This window comes from Silurus meridionalis, chromosome 8, assembly GCF_014805685.1.
Source record: "Silurus meridionalis isolate SWU-2019-XX chromosome 8, ASM1480568v1, whole genome shotgun sequence".
Classification (NCBI taxonomy): Eukaryota; Metazoa; Chordata; class Actinopteri; order Siluriformes; family Siluridae; genus Silurus; species Silurus meridionalis.
In genome coordinates, this window is record NC_060891.1 from 7,361,166 (window position 1) to 7,377,973 (window position 16,808).

At 41.0% G+C, this 16,808-nt stretch overlaps 1 protein-coding gene across 1 annotated transcript in view; it reads right to left on the bottom strand.

The window, feature by feature from the left end:
• The window catches only part of LOC124389836 (ryanodine receptor 3-like), a 462,748-nt gene extending 452,275 nt beyond the window's left edge, over window positions 1-10,473 (bottom strand). Inside the window, exon 1 of the mRNA XM_046855362.1 lies at window positions 10,300-10,473. Coding sequence (XP_046711318.1) covers window positions 10,300-10,347 — 48 coding nt within the window. The 5' untranslated portion in view covers window positions 10,348-10,473. The remainder of the gene's footprint in view (window positions 1-10,299) is intronic.
• Window positions 10,474-16,808: the final 6,335 nt, after the last annotated feature.

Consider the following 16,808-nt stretch of genomic DNA (forward strand, 5'->3'; position numbering starts at 1 on the left):
CAAAAGAGAGAAAGAAGGCCAGTTACTCACTGTGAAGCAGTTTCAAAGACTGTTGGGTCTGATGGCAGCTGCATCCAACATGGTGCCACTTGGCCATATACATGCAACCCCTACACTGGTGGCTCAAAGACAGAGGGTTCTCTCTCGAATGGGAAACCAACTCCACACAATCAAGGTCACACAACGAGCCCTACGGGAGAGATCCCGGGTTCCTGTTACAGGGCCCCATGTTGGGGGCTCCTTGTCATTGCGTGACATTAACGACAGTTTGGGGTGGTAATGAATGGTCACTCTGCTAAAGGTCTATGGAAAGGGCAATATCTCTCATCTACCTGGAGATGTTGGATGTGCTTCTAGCATTAAAGCATTTCCTCTCAGACCTAAGGGGCCATCATGTGCTGGTCCATATGGACAACACATCAATGGTCTCCTACATAAACCACCAGGGGTTCTGTGCTCTCACCTCCTTTACACAACAGACACTCCTGTGGGCCCATGGGAAGCTACTCTCACTGAGAGCACTATACATCCTGGGGTAATTGAATTAAGGAGCAGATGCCCTTTCAGTGCAAGGGCCAATGGCCAGGAAATGGAGGCTCCACCCAGAAGTGGTGTAGCAAATATATAAAAGATTTTACAGACCACAAGTGGACCTGTTTGCAATTCATAAGACATCACACTGCCCCTCTGGTTCTCCCTTAATTACCCAGCCCTTCTCAGTCTGGACACTGTGGTACAGGCATGGCCTTACTGCACTTACGGCACTTAGCCACTGGTCTCTCGGCTGAGGTTATAGAGACCATTCTCTAATCCAGAGCTCCCTCCACAAGGGGGTCTTATGCGGCAAAGTGGCGCCTGTTCACTACATGGTGCATAGGTCAACACTTAGACCCAACTGCCCAGGTTGGCCCAGTGCTCAGATTTCTTCAAAAACAGTTTGCCAAGGGGTTGTCTCCTTCCATGCTTAAAGTTTCCATGTCCGCTTATGCGGCTTATCGTGCACTGCTTGCCGAGCAGTCGCTAGGGAAAAACCCATTAGTGACTCCTCCGTGGTCAGCCTCAAGTGTGACCAAGAGTGCCTGTATGGGACCTGCCCGTTGTTCTGGAGGCCATGTCTAAGCCTTCCTTTGAGCTTCTGTCCGAAGTGTTCTTTTTTTTTTTCCGCAGTCAAGACTGTTTTTCTACTGGCCATCTTGTCTCTAAAGAGGGTTGGGGACCTTCATACCCTTTCTGTGAGCCCCTCCTGTCTGAAGTTCACCCCAGGCATGGCTAGTGCCCTCCTCTACCCCAGACCTTACAGCCTTGACCTTAATGTCACTCCTGGCCCCTCTGTCCTTTGACCAAGCTGTGCCCATCCATACTAGGCAGGGATTGGTCAGTCACTTTAGTTAAGACCCTAAAAGAACTTAATCACAAAATGCTTGATTAAAAATATGTTTTCAACCTAGACTTCAGTAGATTGTAATCAGCCAAAGGTTTGCTCAGCTACTGTGCTGCAAGAAACCATTCAGTGCTCTATATATCAGTGGTGCGATTTTATAATGAAAGGCGAGATCTGTTTGGGAGCCAATGTAAAGTGGATAGAGTAGACAGGGATCATGTAGTCATCGGCTTCTGGTAAGGACGGCTGCATTCTGGACTGAACTTAAGCTTAGTTCTGCACTTAAAAGAGTACCCAGACAGTAGGAATTACAATGTCCAACCTAGATGTAACAAAAGCATGAACTAGTTTTTCTGCAACATTTAACAATATCATACCTCTTATCACAATATTTTTGTGATGAAAGGAATCACAATGAGCTTTAAAGGAAATACTTTAGCCAAAAATTACACCTAGGTCTTTTACTGCTGCACATGGTAATCCAAAAAGAGCATCCAGTGTATGTAATCACAAAGCCTACTTCTAGCTGCATGTGGTTCTAGTAAAAGTACTTTCACTGTTTAACAGTGGTAGCTAATATCATGTTTCTGAATAATTTCAGCCAAAGTTAGCATGTATAAAGATCAAAGCAGTGGGCTTAAGACAGATCCTTGTGAACACAAAATGTTACCTCAGTAAGTGTAGAGCAGTGGCAAGTGAAGGGTTATGGGTAAAATGCATGGCTCAAATCAATCTGAATCAATCCACCTCTTAAGCATCATTATGATGCCACAACTATAGAAACCATTAATGTTATACAGAAACATGACTTGGCAATGAGTATGAACTTGAGTGGTACTGATTCTAGAACATGTTATATAGCTATGACCTCAACCCCACTGAACACCTTTGGGATGAACTGAAATGCTGACTGCACCTCTTCACCTTACATCAGTATGACTTTACTAATGCTCTTATAGTTGATTTAGCAAAAATGTGCAAGAACCACACACCAAAATCTAATGAAAGTATTCAGCCTTGAAAAGCAGCACAATTAGCAGAATTCAATTTAATAAATAAATTTACCTTTCTCTCTACAAGTGACAATTAAGTATAATGTATATTTACAAACTGTTTCAGCATTAGTGGGCCTCTGGATTACCACAAACTAACTACTGAATTAAAAATGGCCACTACAACCATCCTGAGTCACTATTTATGACCATAATATTTCATGTTTCTGAGGGACCCACCGATTATTGTCAACACCACTGCCTTAGGTCTGAACTCAGAGTATCATGTCAAATCAAAAAGCCAAAGCATTATTTTACATTTGCAGAGATGTTTTGTAAGGCCAAGGCAACCCAACTGCACAGTGTCTAACTTTTATACAACAATAGAGATCTCAGAGTTTTTCCCTGCCATAGTCACCACTGGCTTGCTCTTTAGGGGCACACTTATAATTATAAGGAACAAACTCATAGATTATTACGTTTTATCTGTGTAAAGCTTCTTTGAGACAATGTCCATTGTAAAAAGTGTTATACAATTAGAAATTAATTGGATTGGTACAGATACCCTTTATCTGTCCTATTGGCTGTAGAACAGCAACGCAAAGCTTGTAATCTCACCATACTTGACCTCCGCAATGCATTCCTTATATTATTCTTACTACTTCTTGCAGCATAGCTCACATTCAGAACACTTAGTTAAGCAGTAACAATCCAGAGCTAATACCAGGGAGCAGGCAAGAACACTACTGGCTCACTGTCTACTGGCTACAATGAGTCATCACTCAGGGTCCACCATTTTGGGACTTTGTCTGTTCTCTGAGCAAAAGCAAATGTAGCATCTGGCACAGGTCATTTAGATTTCATGTCCCAGGCATTCCTTTTAACCTATGACATCTACATCTTCACCAAAAGGTGAAACTTTTATTGGGGTTGGTGTATCCCACAGTGTCACACTCCCCCTCCAAAGACATGAAACAGAACCAAACCTTGAACTCTTGTTGGCCTCACCGGGAACAACCATAAAACAATCCACTCTTGAAACTCGGCTCCAGTATGACTGCTTGTGACACACACACACACACACACACACACACACACACACACACACACACAAACCGATACCTTGTATGTATCTAAAAATACGGTAAATGTAACTCTATTAATGTTGTCTCTTCTATATCTAGAATTGTATGTTCGTTACTTTCCTGACAAGGGTGCATTTCATTTGACCAGAATACAACATTGTATTAACATCAGCTACACTTTGATTACTGATCTATGATGTATTGTACCGCTGCCTTTATGCCGTCATTCCTCTTCATGTTTATTATCCAAATGTCCACAAAATTATCTGTTACCTATGTTTCAAACAATGGTGCATTTTATTTGATCACGAAAGGTACCATACCGCCTTAAAACACTGGATAAAACTTTAAAGTCGTCCAAAGCAGGTATAGCCTGGAAACTATGCCCACAGACACAGGAACAAAGGGGAGTTTTTCCCTCCGAAATTTCAGGCAGTATCATTGGCCATTCCCCCAAAGATGGGTGGGGTTCAGGACCTTTAAAACATCTCAAACCCAACTAACTGTTGTTCAGTGAAGAAAAGCAAGCTCGCTCACTCGGCTCGGCCCGAAGGCCCGGGGGCCCGATGGCCCGGAGAGCCGGACGCTTCGAACAGTCCAGCAGCGACTCTTCGGGACGAGATCTCAAATCTCTTTTGAGATCTTCCAGCAAGCTTCATCTTAAAGAACACCAACTGCTCTGATCTTCAGGAGAAGCTGGAAGAACATCTGACTCCATCCTAACCGACTCATCCAAGATTCTTTTGTCTACCGCATCCGGACTCTTGTGCAACAAACCAATGCAAGTAACCGGTTTACCAACTAATTTAGATGCGTGTTAAGTTTGAACCCCGTAATATTACGGCGAATTAAAATTTCCGTGACGATTTCTCAGTTAGGATGTGCTTAATTTTGAAGCTTAAGCTTGCCATTCCTTTCCTTCCTTTCTCTCCTTTCTTCTTTTCCTTTCTCTTCCTCCTTTCCTAATTGTAACTTTTGTTTATTTTATTTTCATTTTTGTTTTCTTTACTTTTGTTTGTTTGTGTAGCTAGCTTTATGTGTGTTTGTCTCATTCATTAAACGCCATATTTTTCACAATTGATTGTCTCTGAGTATCGCTCACAATTAAGTTCCTGCAACATTCGGTCTGAACTACATGCTCTTTTAATTTTTACGGTACAAACAGTAAAAGAGGGTTACGTCTTTCTTGGCCGGGAAGATACCTCTTTTATAGAATTAATAAAGATTATACTGTCTGTTCGGCGGACGAACAGACCAAATAAGTGTAACGTTAATTCCATTACAGTCAATTTCAACTTAACTTAAATATTTTATAATTACTTACAAATATTTACCTTTCTATGCGAGCTAAATTCGCTACACAAAATATAGAAATTCTCAGATGTTTGTTTTACTAATTTAATTAACATTAAATTAGATTAGAGTGAACACACAGCCAGCATCTTCAATCTGAATTAGGACTATTAGAATAATGGTTCTCAGATGTGAAACACAACTGCAAAGGGGTTTTCTCATAATCAATTAGCCGTATAATGATTAACTTGAATTAGCAGCCATACCAGGAGATTGATGCAGAGTACTGACAATTGCTAATAATAGGCCTCTATTCTAAAATGTTGCCCATTCTTTAAAAATCATCTGACTAACTTTAATTGTTCGTTAAATGGATAAAATTGTTTGTGAATTGCATGAAAATGTGTTTTTCTTTGGAAAACAAAGAAATTTGCAAGTGATCCCAAACTTTCGCAAACTAATATGCTACATGTTTAGCTATTTGGCAAGCATTTAATTGTACCCAGTGTCATGCAGTGATCAAGGGACGGAAACCGAAGTACCATAAACAAGGTTTAATAGTCTTTCAGAGAACAAACACATGCCAGGAAGTAACAGTACCGGAAAACGGGTATAGTCCTTAGTAGTACCAGAAAACGGGTATAGGACGGTGAGTGAGTGTGAACGAGGGGCTTTAAGTAGGGGGAGAGATGATGGGAAACAGATGAGGGAAGGCGTGGCTGGTGGTTCCCTGACACCCAGACAGACTCCGAACAAACATTTACTGACAAGCGCCATTCTACTAAACAGATGTATTTAATATTTAATTAATGGACTTTCAAGAACCTATATATGTTTTCATGTGTCACATTTCAAGTTTGTGAAATTCAAGTACTTTCCAGTACTTTCAATAAGCATGGGAACCCTGTATATAAATGTAAATTTTATAACCTCAATCTCTGCAAAACTACTTTGGACAATGTCCCAAATGTTGCATTTTTTTTTATAAAATACCATTTCTTCTTCAGCTGCTCCCACTAGGGGTCACCACAGCGGATCATCCATATCCATACCACTCAGTCCTCTACATCTGCCTCTTTCAAACCAACTTCCTGCATGTCTACCCTCACCACATCCATAAACCTCCACCTTGGCCTTTATGTTTTACTCCTTCCTGGTGGCTCCATCCTTAGCACTCTTCCACCAATTAGGCCTCCCTCACTTTGTCCCCAAAAAGTCCTACATGCATGGTCTCTCTGATAAACTCAGCATCTCAGCATCTTCAGCTCTGCCACCTCCAGCGCCGCCTCCTGTTTTTCAGTCAATGCCACTGTCTCTAAACCATACACATCACTCCACTGCCCTTACTCTCATTCACACACATGTAATCTGCCTTACGCCTACTGACTTTCATTCCCCTTCTCTCCATTTCATACCTCCATTTCTTCAGGCTCTTCTCAACCTGTAGGGACTCTCACCACAAATCACAATATCATCCGCATACATCACAGCCCATGGAGACTCCTGTCTGACCTTGTCAGTCAACCTGTCCATATTTATTTAGTCAAGCCATTTATAAATAGGGTTTTCTTAGGTAAAAGAACAGAGAAGAGAGCGTCCTCATGTCTAGATTACATCTTCCTTTTAGTTATGCTGTCACAGCTAGTCTTGCCGAAATCCATACTTGCACTCTATTTACACTGCACATTTTTGCCTGCCTTACTGAGCATTCCAAACCATTGTTCCATTGTTTGCCACAGAACTGACCCTTTGTCTATTTCCACAAATTTCTGCTTTCAAAATATGCTTGAGTCACAGGTCTTCCCTGCATTCCAGTGAACTAAAGACACACCCGCTTCCCTTCTGATGACATCAGCAGGAGGTGACCTATAAAGTCGAGGGGAAGCTGGGATTCAGGAGCTCGCTTAGCTGTCTTTGCTCGTTATTCTGTTCCAAGATTTCGTGATTTCCTGTTACTGACCTACGCCCGTTCTGACTAAGTTTGCCCTGTCCCGTTTTGTCTGTGTTTACCTCACTGTACCTCACCTGTAAAATATATGTACATATTTGTTGTTTTGTTCACCGATAGTAGGGGTGTGGCTGCCATTTCTGTTGGGTTTGTTCCCCGTTTTTTGTGAGGGAGTTAGGGAAGTGTTTTTGTATTTCTTTTGGGTTTTATTTGTAGGTAATTAGTGTTTGTTAAAAGTGTTTTTTGTTTATTATTTCGGCCTTTGTCCACCCTGAAGTCTGTCCCGGTGGTGTATTGTACATACTTCAATATACCTTCCGTTTTACGACACCCCTGTGTTTGTGTTTCCATTCCCCCATCACACTTAACAAATACACTTCCATCCACCTAATATATGTACATATATACCACACCATGCCTTTAATCACGGTGTTCGCCCCACGCTATGCAGGAGATTTTTTTTTGCTGTGAAAGTGCATAAATCACATTAGACTAATATCATGTACTGTAATGATTTTTTTTCCTCTTACCTATTTCAATCATCCTATGGCCTATATTTTCTGGAGATGCTAAACTTTCCTTTAATGCATGGTTATTGTTTTTTTTATACACAGAGTTCCCTGTGTAGATGACTACTGCACTAATGCTAAATAATGGTTACATGGATTAAGCTTAAATGTATACTACGTAATGCAAGCAAAGTTATGTGTTAACTGAACCATAATGCTTATGCTAAATGACATTAAATGTTACTAGATACTATTATTGATAACTGAAGTGGGCCTAAGCTAAACTTTCATGGGTAAACTTGAATGCACCCTGTTATGCAAGATGAGTAAATAAGTCATGCCGTAAATGTCATGCTCTGTTTCTCCGCTCAGCCCAGGTGCTTAACCACATAGGCGACAAATGTGCATCAATATCTTTTCTGACATAAAGCGCTCTATTGATCTTAACTACAAGTCTTTTGAGCATCCTTCTACTAGACTGTCATTCCTGAAACATTTTTTAATATTATAATAATTAATTAATTATTATTATATGCTGAACAAGCTAAATTTCTCAACAACATCTGGACTACAGCCCAGTAATCAGGCTTAAGTAAGTTCTTTTAATTAAGTGCATTTCTCATTACCCTAATAGTGGTGCATGTGTGAAAAAAAAATCCTCAAAGTTCATGTGTAGAAGCAGGAAAAATGGGCAAGCATAAGGATTTGACTGAGTTTGACAAGAGACAAATTGTGATGGGTAGATAACGTCAGAGATGGGTCAGAGCATCTCCAAAACTGCAGCTGCTGTGGGGTGTTCCCAGTCAAATGTGGTCCAGGAAAGGAACAGTGGTGAACTGTTGACAGGGTCATGGGTGTCCAAGGCTCATTGATGCATGTGGGGAAAGGCTGGCCCATGTAGTTCGATCCAACAGATAAGCTACTGTAGCTCAAATTGCTAAAAAAGTTAATGCTCAATGGGTCTGGAATGTTTTTTGCATCAAAAGGGGAACAACACAATATTAGTCAGGTGTATAATTTAATGCTTACTTTGGAAAAAGCAAAGATGGTACCACTGTAAAATTTAACTTACAACTTTGTTACACACTATCATCCAACCAATACTCAGAGGTGTGACAAATTTATATTAAAAATTTTAAACTAAGGATGCCTATACTACAGTTTTTAGTCAAATTAAGCATTTTGTTGCTTGATGTGGAAAGAACAGTTGAAGCAAATAAGCTTTACTATATAGGTTTTAAATATCTACATATTTGTTTAGGATGTTCTAACTCATAATACTGAGTTAGATAATTAGCTATTTGACCTCATTAGAGTAGATGTCATAATATATCATTATATTAGATAGGAATTAGATAAGAAGTGGTAGCTCAATGATTAAAACACTGCACTTGATTGTAGTGCGTTCAAATCCTGGCAACACCTGGCCACCATTGTATAATTTACGTACGTTGCTCTGGATAAGGCCACATGGCAAATGTAAATGAGTCAATTAGAATGTAAACACTAGTCATTACTTCATGCAGTAGTGTAGTAATATAGAATGTAGCCTGCTTGTGCTTTATGATGATTGGGGGTACAGGCTAATCATAGTCCTTCCACCTATTTTCTTTACTGCATTTACATTCATAGTATTTGGCAGAAACGCCTTCTATACTAGTTTATACAGATGTGCAGTGAAGGTTAAGGGCCTTGTTCAAGGACTTAGCAGTGACAGCTTAATGATGATGAGATTTGAACTCAAACTTCTGAACAAAATTACAACATATTAATCACAAGATTTAAAACCCCATCAATGAACATGTGAGGTATTGGTGGACCATGGGCCAGATACAGAGAGTTATTCGAAAGTATCTGGAGTGTGACATACAGTCCTTGATTTTGAAAAAAAGGAGAGTTTATGTCACCAGGTGACATCAGAGTTGGTGTTTCTATTTCATAATTTATATTTTGTCATTTAAATATAACTTTCTATCATCTAACAGCACTATCATCAAATGTGTGGATGTGATACATTTTTCAGGTCAGATTGTGATTAGGTGATTGATTAGGAGCTAAAAATGTCATTTTTGTTACAAATATTTTTGATTTAACACTTTAAACTAAGGGGTTCTACACTCTAATCTTCTGGTTAATTGCAAAACATCACATGACGACTTCAATCAGGATTATTTATGTCCTGTGTTTTGGGCAAAGAGTGTGGTATTGGATAACCATACATAGCATTAAAAATATCAGAGAATTTTATTTTTTATTTTTTTTTAATCTGACAACATCCCAAACCAATATCTTTCAGCACATCTACAATACTGACAAACATTGTCAGATGGGTTCCCTAATAATTATAGGAGAGGGTTTTTTAGGTTTAAAATAATTTACATAATTAACAAGTTGCCTCAACATGTAGCTTTTGTAAAGTTTATTTTTGTAAGGAGACTTGTAATGAATATCCTTTCTGCACTAAGAAGAGATCTGGTACATTCAGAGTTCGTGTGATTTTATAACTTTATAACTACAAAATCACACTTGTTATAAATGGACACTCATAATGAACCAATGCCAGTGCAGTTTTTCCAACCCTCACTGCACGAAAAGTGTTTAAGCTTTAAGACCCATTTCCTTCTGTACTGTACTATATTATGTATATTTTTTGGTATTTGCCCAATTCATTTTTTTCATTGATGGATGTTTTTTTCACGCAGCATGTTTTAGCAGCTGCTACCAGCTCAGTGTCGACATTTGGAATGGGCTATTCCAACGTGGAGAAGAGGAGAGACCCTTTTAAAGCCTAATAAAATCAATCAACGCTTATGTGCCAGTGTGACCCGATGCTGCATGCATGGTAGCAAATCTGCTGTTGTACAGCTTAATCACATTATATTAATGTGAATGTGTACTCGCGGTGATGGCGTTTTTTATTCTTCTTCAGTCAAAAGAAAAAAACGCATCGCCACAAGACAAGCTATTTCCCTCCTCCTTACTCTGTTTTATCACACGTACACGCACAAGTGTGCCACGACGCCGCTTGTAGTACTTCGCACAAAAAGAGCCGTACGATCCGTCAGCAAATGCAAAACGATATTCTGCTTACCGTGCGTAGAAACTGGATCTCATCTTCCGCATCTGCGCCTTCAACCATGGCTGCTCGCTCTCTTCTCGCCTCCTCTCTCTCTCTCTCTCACACTCTCTCTCTCTCTCTCTCTCTCTCTCACTCACTCACTCACTCACTCACTCTGAGCTAATCCACAGACCTGCTGGACCACAGCCGCTCCGCCATCAAGCAGCTCCAAAATTGCACAAATGAAGCGACGTCGCGCCGCTGGGTTACCCAGGCGCTTGCAAAAGGGGTTGCCAGATTGATTATAATTGCAACAACTAAACAGTTGCCTCAAAAGCCCTTAAAGGGTAAGTCTAATTGTTAAACACCGTATAATTGCGTGTTTGTGGTCGGTTACATACAAATATTACGGTTTTCATCAAAAGGTGATTTCACTATTCAGACGCAGTACTCAGCGGTGGACAGGATGATCATGTTAGGAAATGTTTAATTCACTACATTAAGTATTTCTTAGTTTCTACAACAGTACATTTCAGAACAACAGACAAATTTCCTGGCTACTTTCAAGTGAATGCATAAATTGCGTTAATTGTATGTGGACCACAAACGTGGTTTATTATTTTTATTTTTTGGGATTAACGGTGTTCTTAGTGTGCCAATAGAAAACTCTCTCCTTTAAAGGTATGGTGTGGGGGAGAATAAGTTCGTTTGCATAGAGTAATTGAATTTCAACTGTATAAATTATTAAAATAGTTAATAAAGTTCCAAAAATGTTGTACCTCATCTAACACTGGCTAAACATAATAAAGTTTTTTATTACTAAAATAAATTATGTAAAAAGTGAATGTGATCAATTAAAGTGTTAGTATGTAAATTACTTGCTAGCTTCTGAATAAGTCTTTGTTAGATTTTTATTATGCCCAAACTAAAAATTAATTCTTAGAGAGGTTTCCCATGTGATCAAAAATGCCTATGGTGTCTTTTCTGATCAGCAAAGAATCACAGCACACAGAATGGTGCATACGTTCTTCTTCAGTTTAATGCAGATAACAAACAAGTATATACCCCAGTGGTGAACGGTCAGCGGCAGCAAAGCCTTCTCTGCTGGCCTAAACACTAACATAAGCACTGGCCTACATTTACAGGATTTAACATAAATTCAAATATTTGTTCCTTGAAATTGTATTAATTTATTCCCAACAGTTTATTCTCCTCATTTCGTAATCTTTTCCTTTTCCTGCTTCCAGTATGTGTGTTCTGTCCTCACTAGGAGTATAACTTCTCTATCCAGCTAGACAGACAGTGAACAGGCGAGATATTGATTTGTGGCTTTTATTCTTCCAGTTTTAATGAATCTTTTCTCGTTTAACTTTAACATTGTAAAACTGTAAATAGAAATACAGCAATTAGAATTGTAATCAAATCACATATTCAGGTGCATAGCCAACTAAACAGTATTTACTCCTTAAAAGCATTTAAAAGAAATGTTAAATTAACGCATTAAATGTTACATTGTCATGTACATTTGGAATTATATTCTTAATTTTAGGTAATGGCTTGTAATCCAATCCAACGAAATCCAAATTAGCCTAATAATCATAACAAAAGACCGCTAGCATACAGCGCTACCTAATGCTCACACTTAACACTTTACATTTTGGTTTTAGCAACATTTGCATCACTAGATTAATGAATTTACTGTCAAACATCTTTAACCTACTACACGTCATATTTATATGACAAATAATAGCGACTTACAGCCTTATGCGGGTCACGACTTCATCGTACGAGCTGCTCTTCAGCCATGACGCTTTACAATTAACTCAACACGAGTCATACAGAAGTTACCATGCACAATCCTTGCCACAAGAGGGCGCTTAAAGGTCAACATATAACCAGAATCACCCTTCTTTACAATTAAACTGAACCATTACACTCCTCACCTGGTATAAATGCTTTTTTACCACTATTTAATACTAATGAGTCTTTGTATCACTTCTTTAGGGAAGCAGGAGAATAAGTTGAGTCACTTGGCGCAAGTAGACACGAGTGGTCCCTTGCTCTACAACTTTAACTTCCACTTTTTGATCCTCTTGTCTTTGCTTAGGATGCTTTTAGTAATGAGTCCAATGGGCCATTTATTACGTTTAACTTGATCATCTTTTAACAGGACTACGTCCCCTTCTTCTTCTTCTTTCGGCTGCTCCCATTAGGGGTCACCACAGCGGATCTTCCATCTCCATACCACCCTGTCCTCTACATCTGCCTCTTTCACACCAACTACCTGCATGTCTTCCCTCACCACATCCATGAACCTCCTCCTTGGCCTTCCTCTTTTCCTCCTACCTGGTGGCTTCATCCTCAGCATTCTTCGGCCAATATAATTCATGTCCTTCCTCTGCACATGTCCAAACCATCTCAATCTCGCCTCCCTCACCTTGTCACCAAAACATCCTACATGCGCTGTCCCTCTAATAAACTCATTTCTAATCTTGTCCATCCTCGTCACTCCCAACGAAAACCTTAACATCTTCAGCTCTGCTACCTCCAGCTCTGCCTCCTGCCTTTTACTCAATGCCACTGTCTCTAATCCATACAACATCGCAGGTCTCACCACAGTCCTATAAACTTTCCCTTTCATTCTTGCAGGTACCCTACTATCACAAATCACTCCTGTCACTCTTCTCCACCACTCCACCCTGCCTGCAATCTTTTCTTTACTTCTCTAACACACTCTCCATTACTTTGCACTGTTGACCCCAGGTACCTGAACTCCTCCACCTTCTCCAGCTCTTCTCCCTGCAACCGCACCACTCCACTGCCCTCCCTCTCATTCACACACATGTACTCTGTCTTACTCCTACTGACTTTCATTCCCCTTCTCTCCAGCGCATATCTCCACCTCTCCAGGCTCTTCTCAACCTGCTCTCTACTCTCACCACAAATCACAATATCATCCAAACATCATAGTCCAGGGAGACTCCTGTCTGACCTCATCCGTCAACCTGTCCATCACCACTGCAAACAGGAAAGGGCTTAGGGCCGATCCTTGATGCAGACCAACCTTCACCCTGAACCAGTCTGTCGTACCTACTGCACACTTCACTGCCGTCACACTGTCCTCATACATGTCCTGCACCACCCTCACATACTTCTCTGACACACCTGACTTCCTCATACAATACCACAACTCCTCTCTTGGCACTCTGTCATACGCTTTCTCTAAATCCACAAATACACAATGCAATTCCTTCTGTCCTTCTCTATACTTCTCCATCAACATCCTCAAAGCAAATAAGGCATCTGTGGTGCTCTTCCTCGGCATGAAACCATACTGTTGCTCACAGATGGTCACCTCTTCTCTCAGCCTGGCTTCCACTACTCTTTCCCATAACTTCATGGTGTGACTGATCAACTTAATTCCCCTGTAGTTACTGCAGGTCTGCACATCTCCCTTATGCTTAAAGATCGGTACCAGCACACTTTTTCTCCATTCCTCAGGCATCTTCTCACCTTCCAAAATCCTGTTAAACAATCTGGTTAAAACTCCACTGCCATCTCTCCTAAACATCTCACGCTTCTACCGGTATGTCATCTGGTCCAACCGACTTTCCACTCTTCATCCTCTTAATCGCTGCTGTCACTTCCTCCTTACTAATCCTATCTACATCCTGCTTCACCAACTCCACATCATCCAACCTTCTCTCTCTCTGATTTTCCTCATTCATCAGCTGCTCAAAATACTCCCTCCACCTTCTTAACACACTCTCCTCACTAGTCAACACATTTCCATTTCCATCCTTTACTGCTCTAACTTGCAGCACATCCTTCCCAGCTCGGTCCCTCTGCCTGGCCAATCGGTATAAATCCTTTTCTCCTTCCTTAGTGTCCAACCTCTCATACAGCTCCTCATATGCCTTTTCCTTGGCTTTCGCCACATCCCTCTTTACCTGCTGCCGCATCTCCTTGTACTCCTGCCTACTTTTCTCATCACTCTGTCTATCCCACTTCTGTTTTGCCAACCTCTTTCTCCTTATGCTCTCCTGCACTTCCTCATTCCACCACCATGTCTCCTTGTCTTGCTTTCTATTTCCAGATGTCACACCAAGTACTTTTCTAGCTGCCTCCTCATCACTCCTGCAGTAGTTGCCCAATCATCCAACACCCCTTCAACACCACCGAGCCTTTGTCTGACCTCTTCCCTGAACCTCACACTACACTCTTCCTCCTTCAGTTTCCACCATCTTATTCTTCTTTCAGTCCTCACTCTTCTTCTCTTCTTCTTCGCCTCCACAACCATCCTACAGACCAACATCCGATCCTGTCTAGCTACACTGTCCCCTGCCAACACCTTACAGTCTCCAATCTCCTTCAGGTTGCATCTCCTGCATAGCACATAGTCCACCTGTGTGCACCTTCCCACACTCTTATACGTCACCCCATGATCCTCCTTCTTCTTAAAATAAGTGTTCACCACTGCCATTTCCATCCTTTTAGCAAAATCTACCACCATCTGCCCTTCCACATTCCTCTCCTTAAAACCATACCTACCCATCACCTCCTCATCACCTCTGTTCCCTTCACCTACATGCCCATTAAAGTCTGCCCCAATCACCAATCGTTCTTTCCTAGGTACACCATCTACCACTTCATCTAATTCACTCCAGAATCTTTCCTTCTCCTCCACCTCACAGCCAACTTGTGGAGCATAGGCACTGATGACATTTATCATCATCCCTTCAACTTCCACCTTCACGATCATCACCCTATCAGAAACTCTCTTCACCTCCACTACACTCTTACTGTACTCTTCCTTCAGAATCACCCCTACACCATTTCTCTTTCCATCCACACCATAATAAAACAGTTTAAACTCACCTCCAATGTTCCTGGCCTTACTCCCTTTCCACTTGGTCTCCTGGGCTTGGGACCGGCACTACGAGTACACTGGCTTGTGCATCCATAATGGCTGGGTTAAACAAGACTACAGAGTCCATTTCCTTCTTGGCTGAAGCAATGACAGATATTCTTGTCTCCAGCACTTCCAAAAGATATCTGCAAGACCTTGAAAGTGTTGCCATTGCTTTTTATACATGTCTTTAATGTCAAATGGTCCTTCAGGAGCGGGAGCAACTCCTGCCTTTGGCGTTAGAAGCATAGACGTGTCAAAATAGTTGGTGAGTCTGAATCAGTACTTATGTGAACCAATGGACAAGCATTAATGATTGCCATGATTTCTGCTATTAGTGTTGTGAGGACCTCATGGGTAAGACGAGTTGGACCTGACTGCAGTAACATTGCGTCTAGAATGCGGCAATTCTTTCCCTTGATCTACCCATATGTGATGAGTCAGGCGTGTTGAATGTTCATGTACAACCTTCATTGCTGAGGTAGTCTTAGATCTCAGGGTGATCTGTACTGATTTTTAGCTCCTTACAGGCTGCAATAAAGTTAGTGCCACGGTCTGATCTGAGAACTTTGAAAGGGCCTCTAACTGAGAAATACCTTCTCAGTGCATTAATAAAGCGTGAGGTGGACATAGATTTGATTACTTCTATATGAAATACACGAGTCCCTAAGCAACTAAATAAAACTGCCCAGCGTTTGCTTTCTGTGGCCCCACCCCTAGTCTTGCGAGTGACTACACTCCAGGGCCCAAAAACATCCAAGCCGGCCCTAGTGAACGGGGGCTCCATGGTAAGTCAATCTTTTGGGAGATTGGCCATTTTTTGTTGAACAGGTTTTCTCTAAACCTACGACAAGTGACACACTGATAGATTACATTGAGACTTGTTTCCTGCCTCCAAATATCCAAACACCAGCAGATCGCAGTGCTCCTTCAGTGAGGTGATGACCTTGGTGAGCAACACCTTGGTGGTAATGTCTCACAAGCAGTGTTGACACAGATGTTTTTACGGAGTATCAGAGGGTGCTTTTCATCATACGGGAGGTCGGCTAGAGACATCCGACCCCCAACCCTTAACAGTCCATCTGAGTCTATGAAAGAGTTTAGAGTCCACAAGGGGCTTGTTTTTGTGATACGTTCCCCTTTATGCAGTTTCTTAATATCCTCTTTGAATGAATATTGTTGGACGCTTGAGATGACTGTAAGTTTAGCTTGAGTTTGAGGATTTGTAGTGTTTTGATTTGAAGCTTTGGACTTGTTTCTAGCTAGAGTATTGAGTTTTGCCATACCTCGTATGAGATGTTTCCATGCTGAAAATCGTTCGAACCGGTGTGATCTAAGGGGTTCGATGCTGGCTTTAGTTGCATAGACATTCACTTCTGGTCGAATCTCTGAACCATGCTCTGGTTCTATTAGCACGAACTTGTTTGTATCTTCTGTAGATGAACACTGAGGCAGTTCCTTCGACAAGAATGGGGGTCCGGTGAACCAGTATGTTTGTGGAGGTAGAAATGCTGCTATTGAGTAGCAATGTCTGGTGCGTTGTTTTCTGATGAGACATGATGCCATTGTATTGGTACTGAAGATTTTCTGATTCTACAGACTCTGTTTGATACATAGACGTAAAATCTCCTTG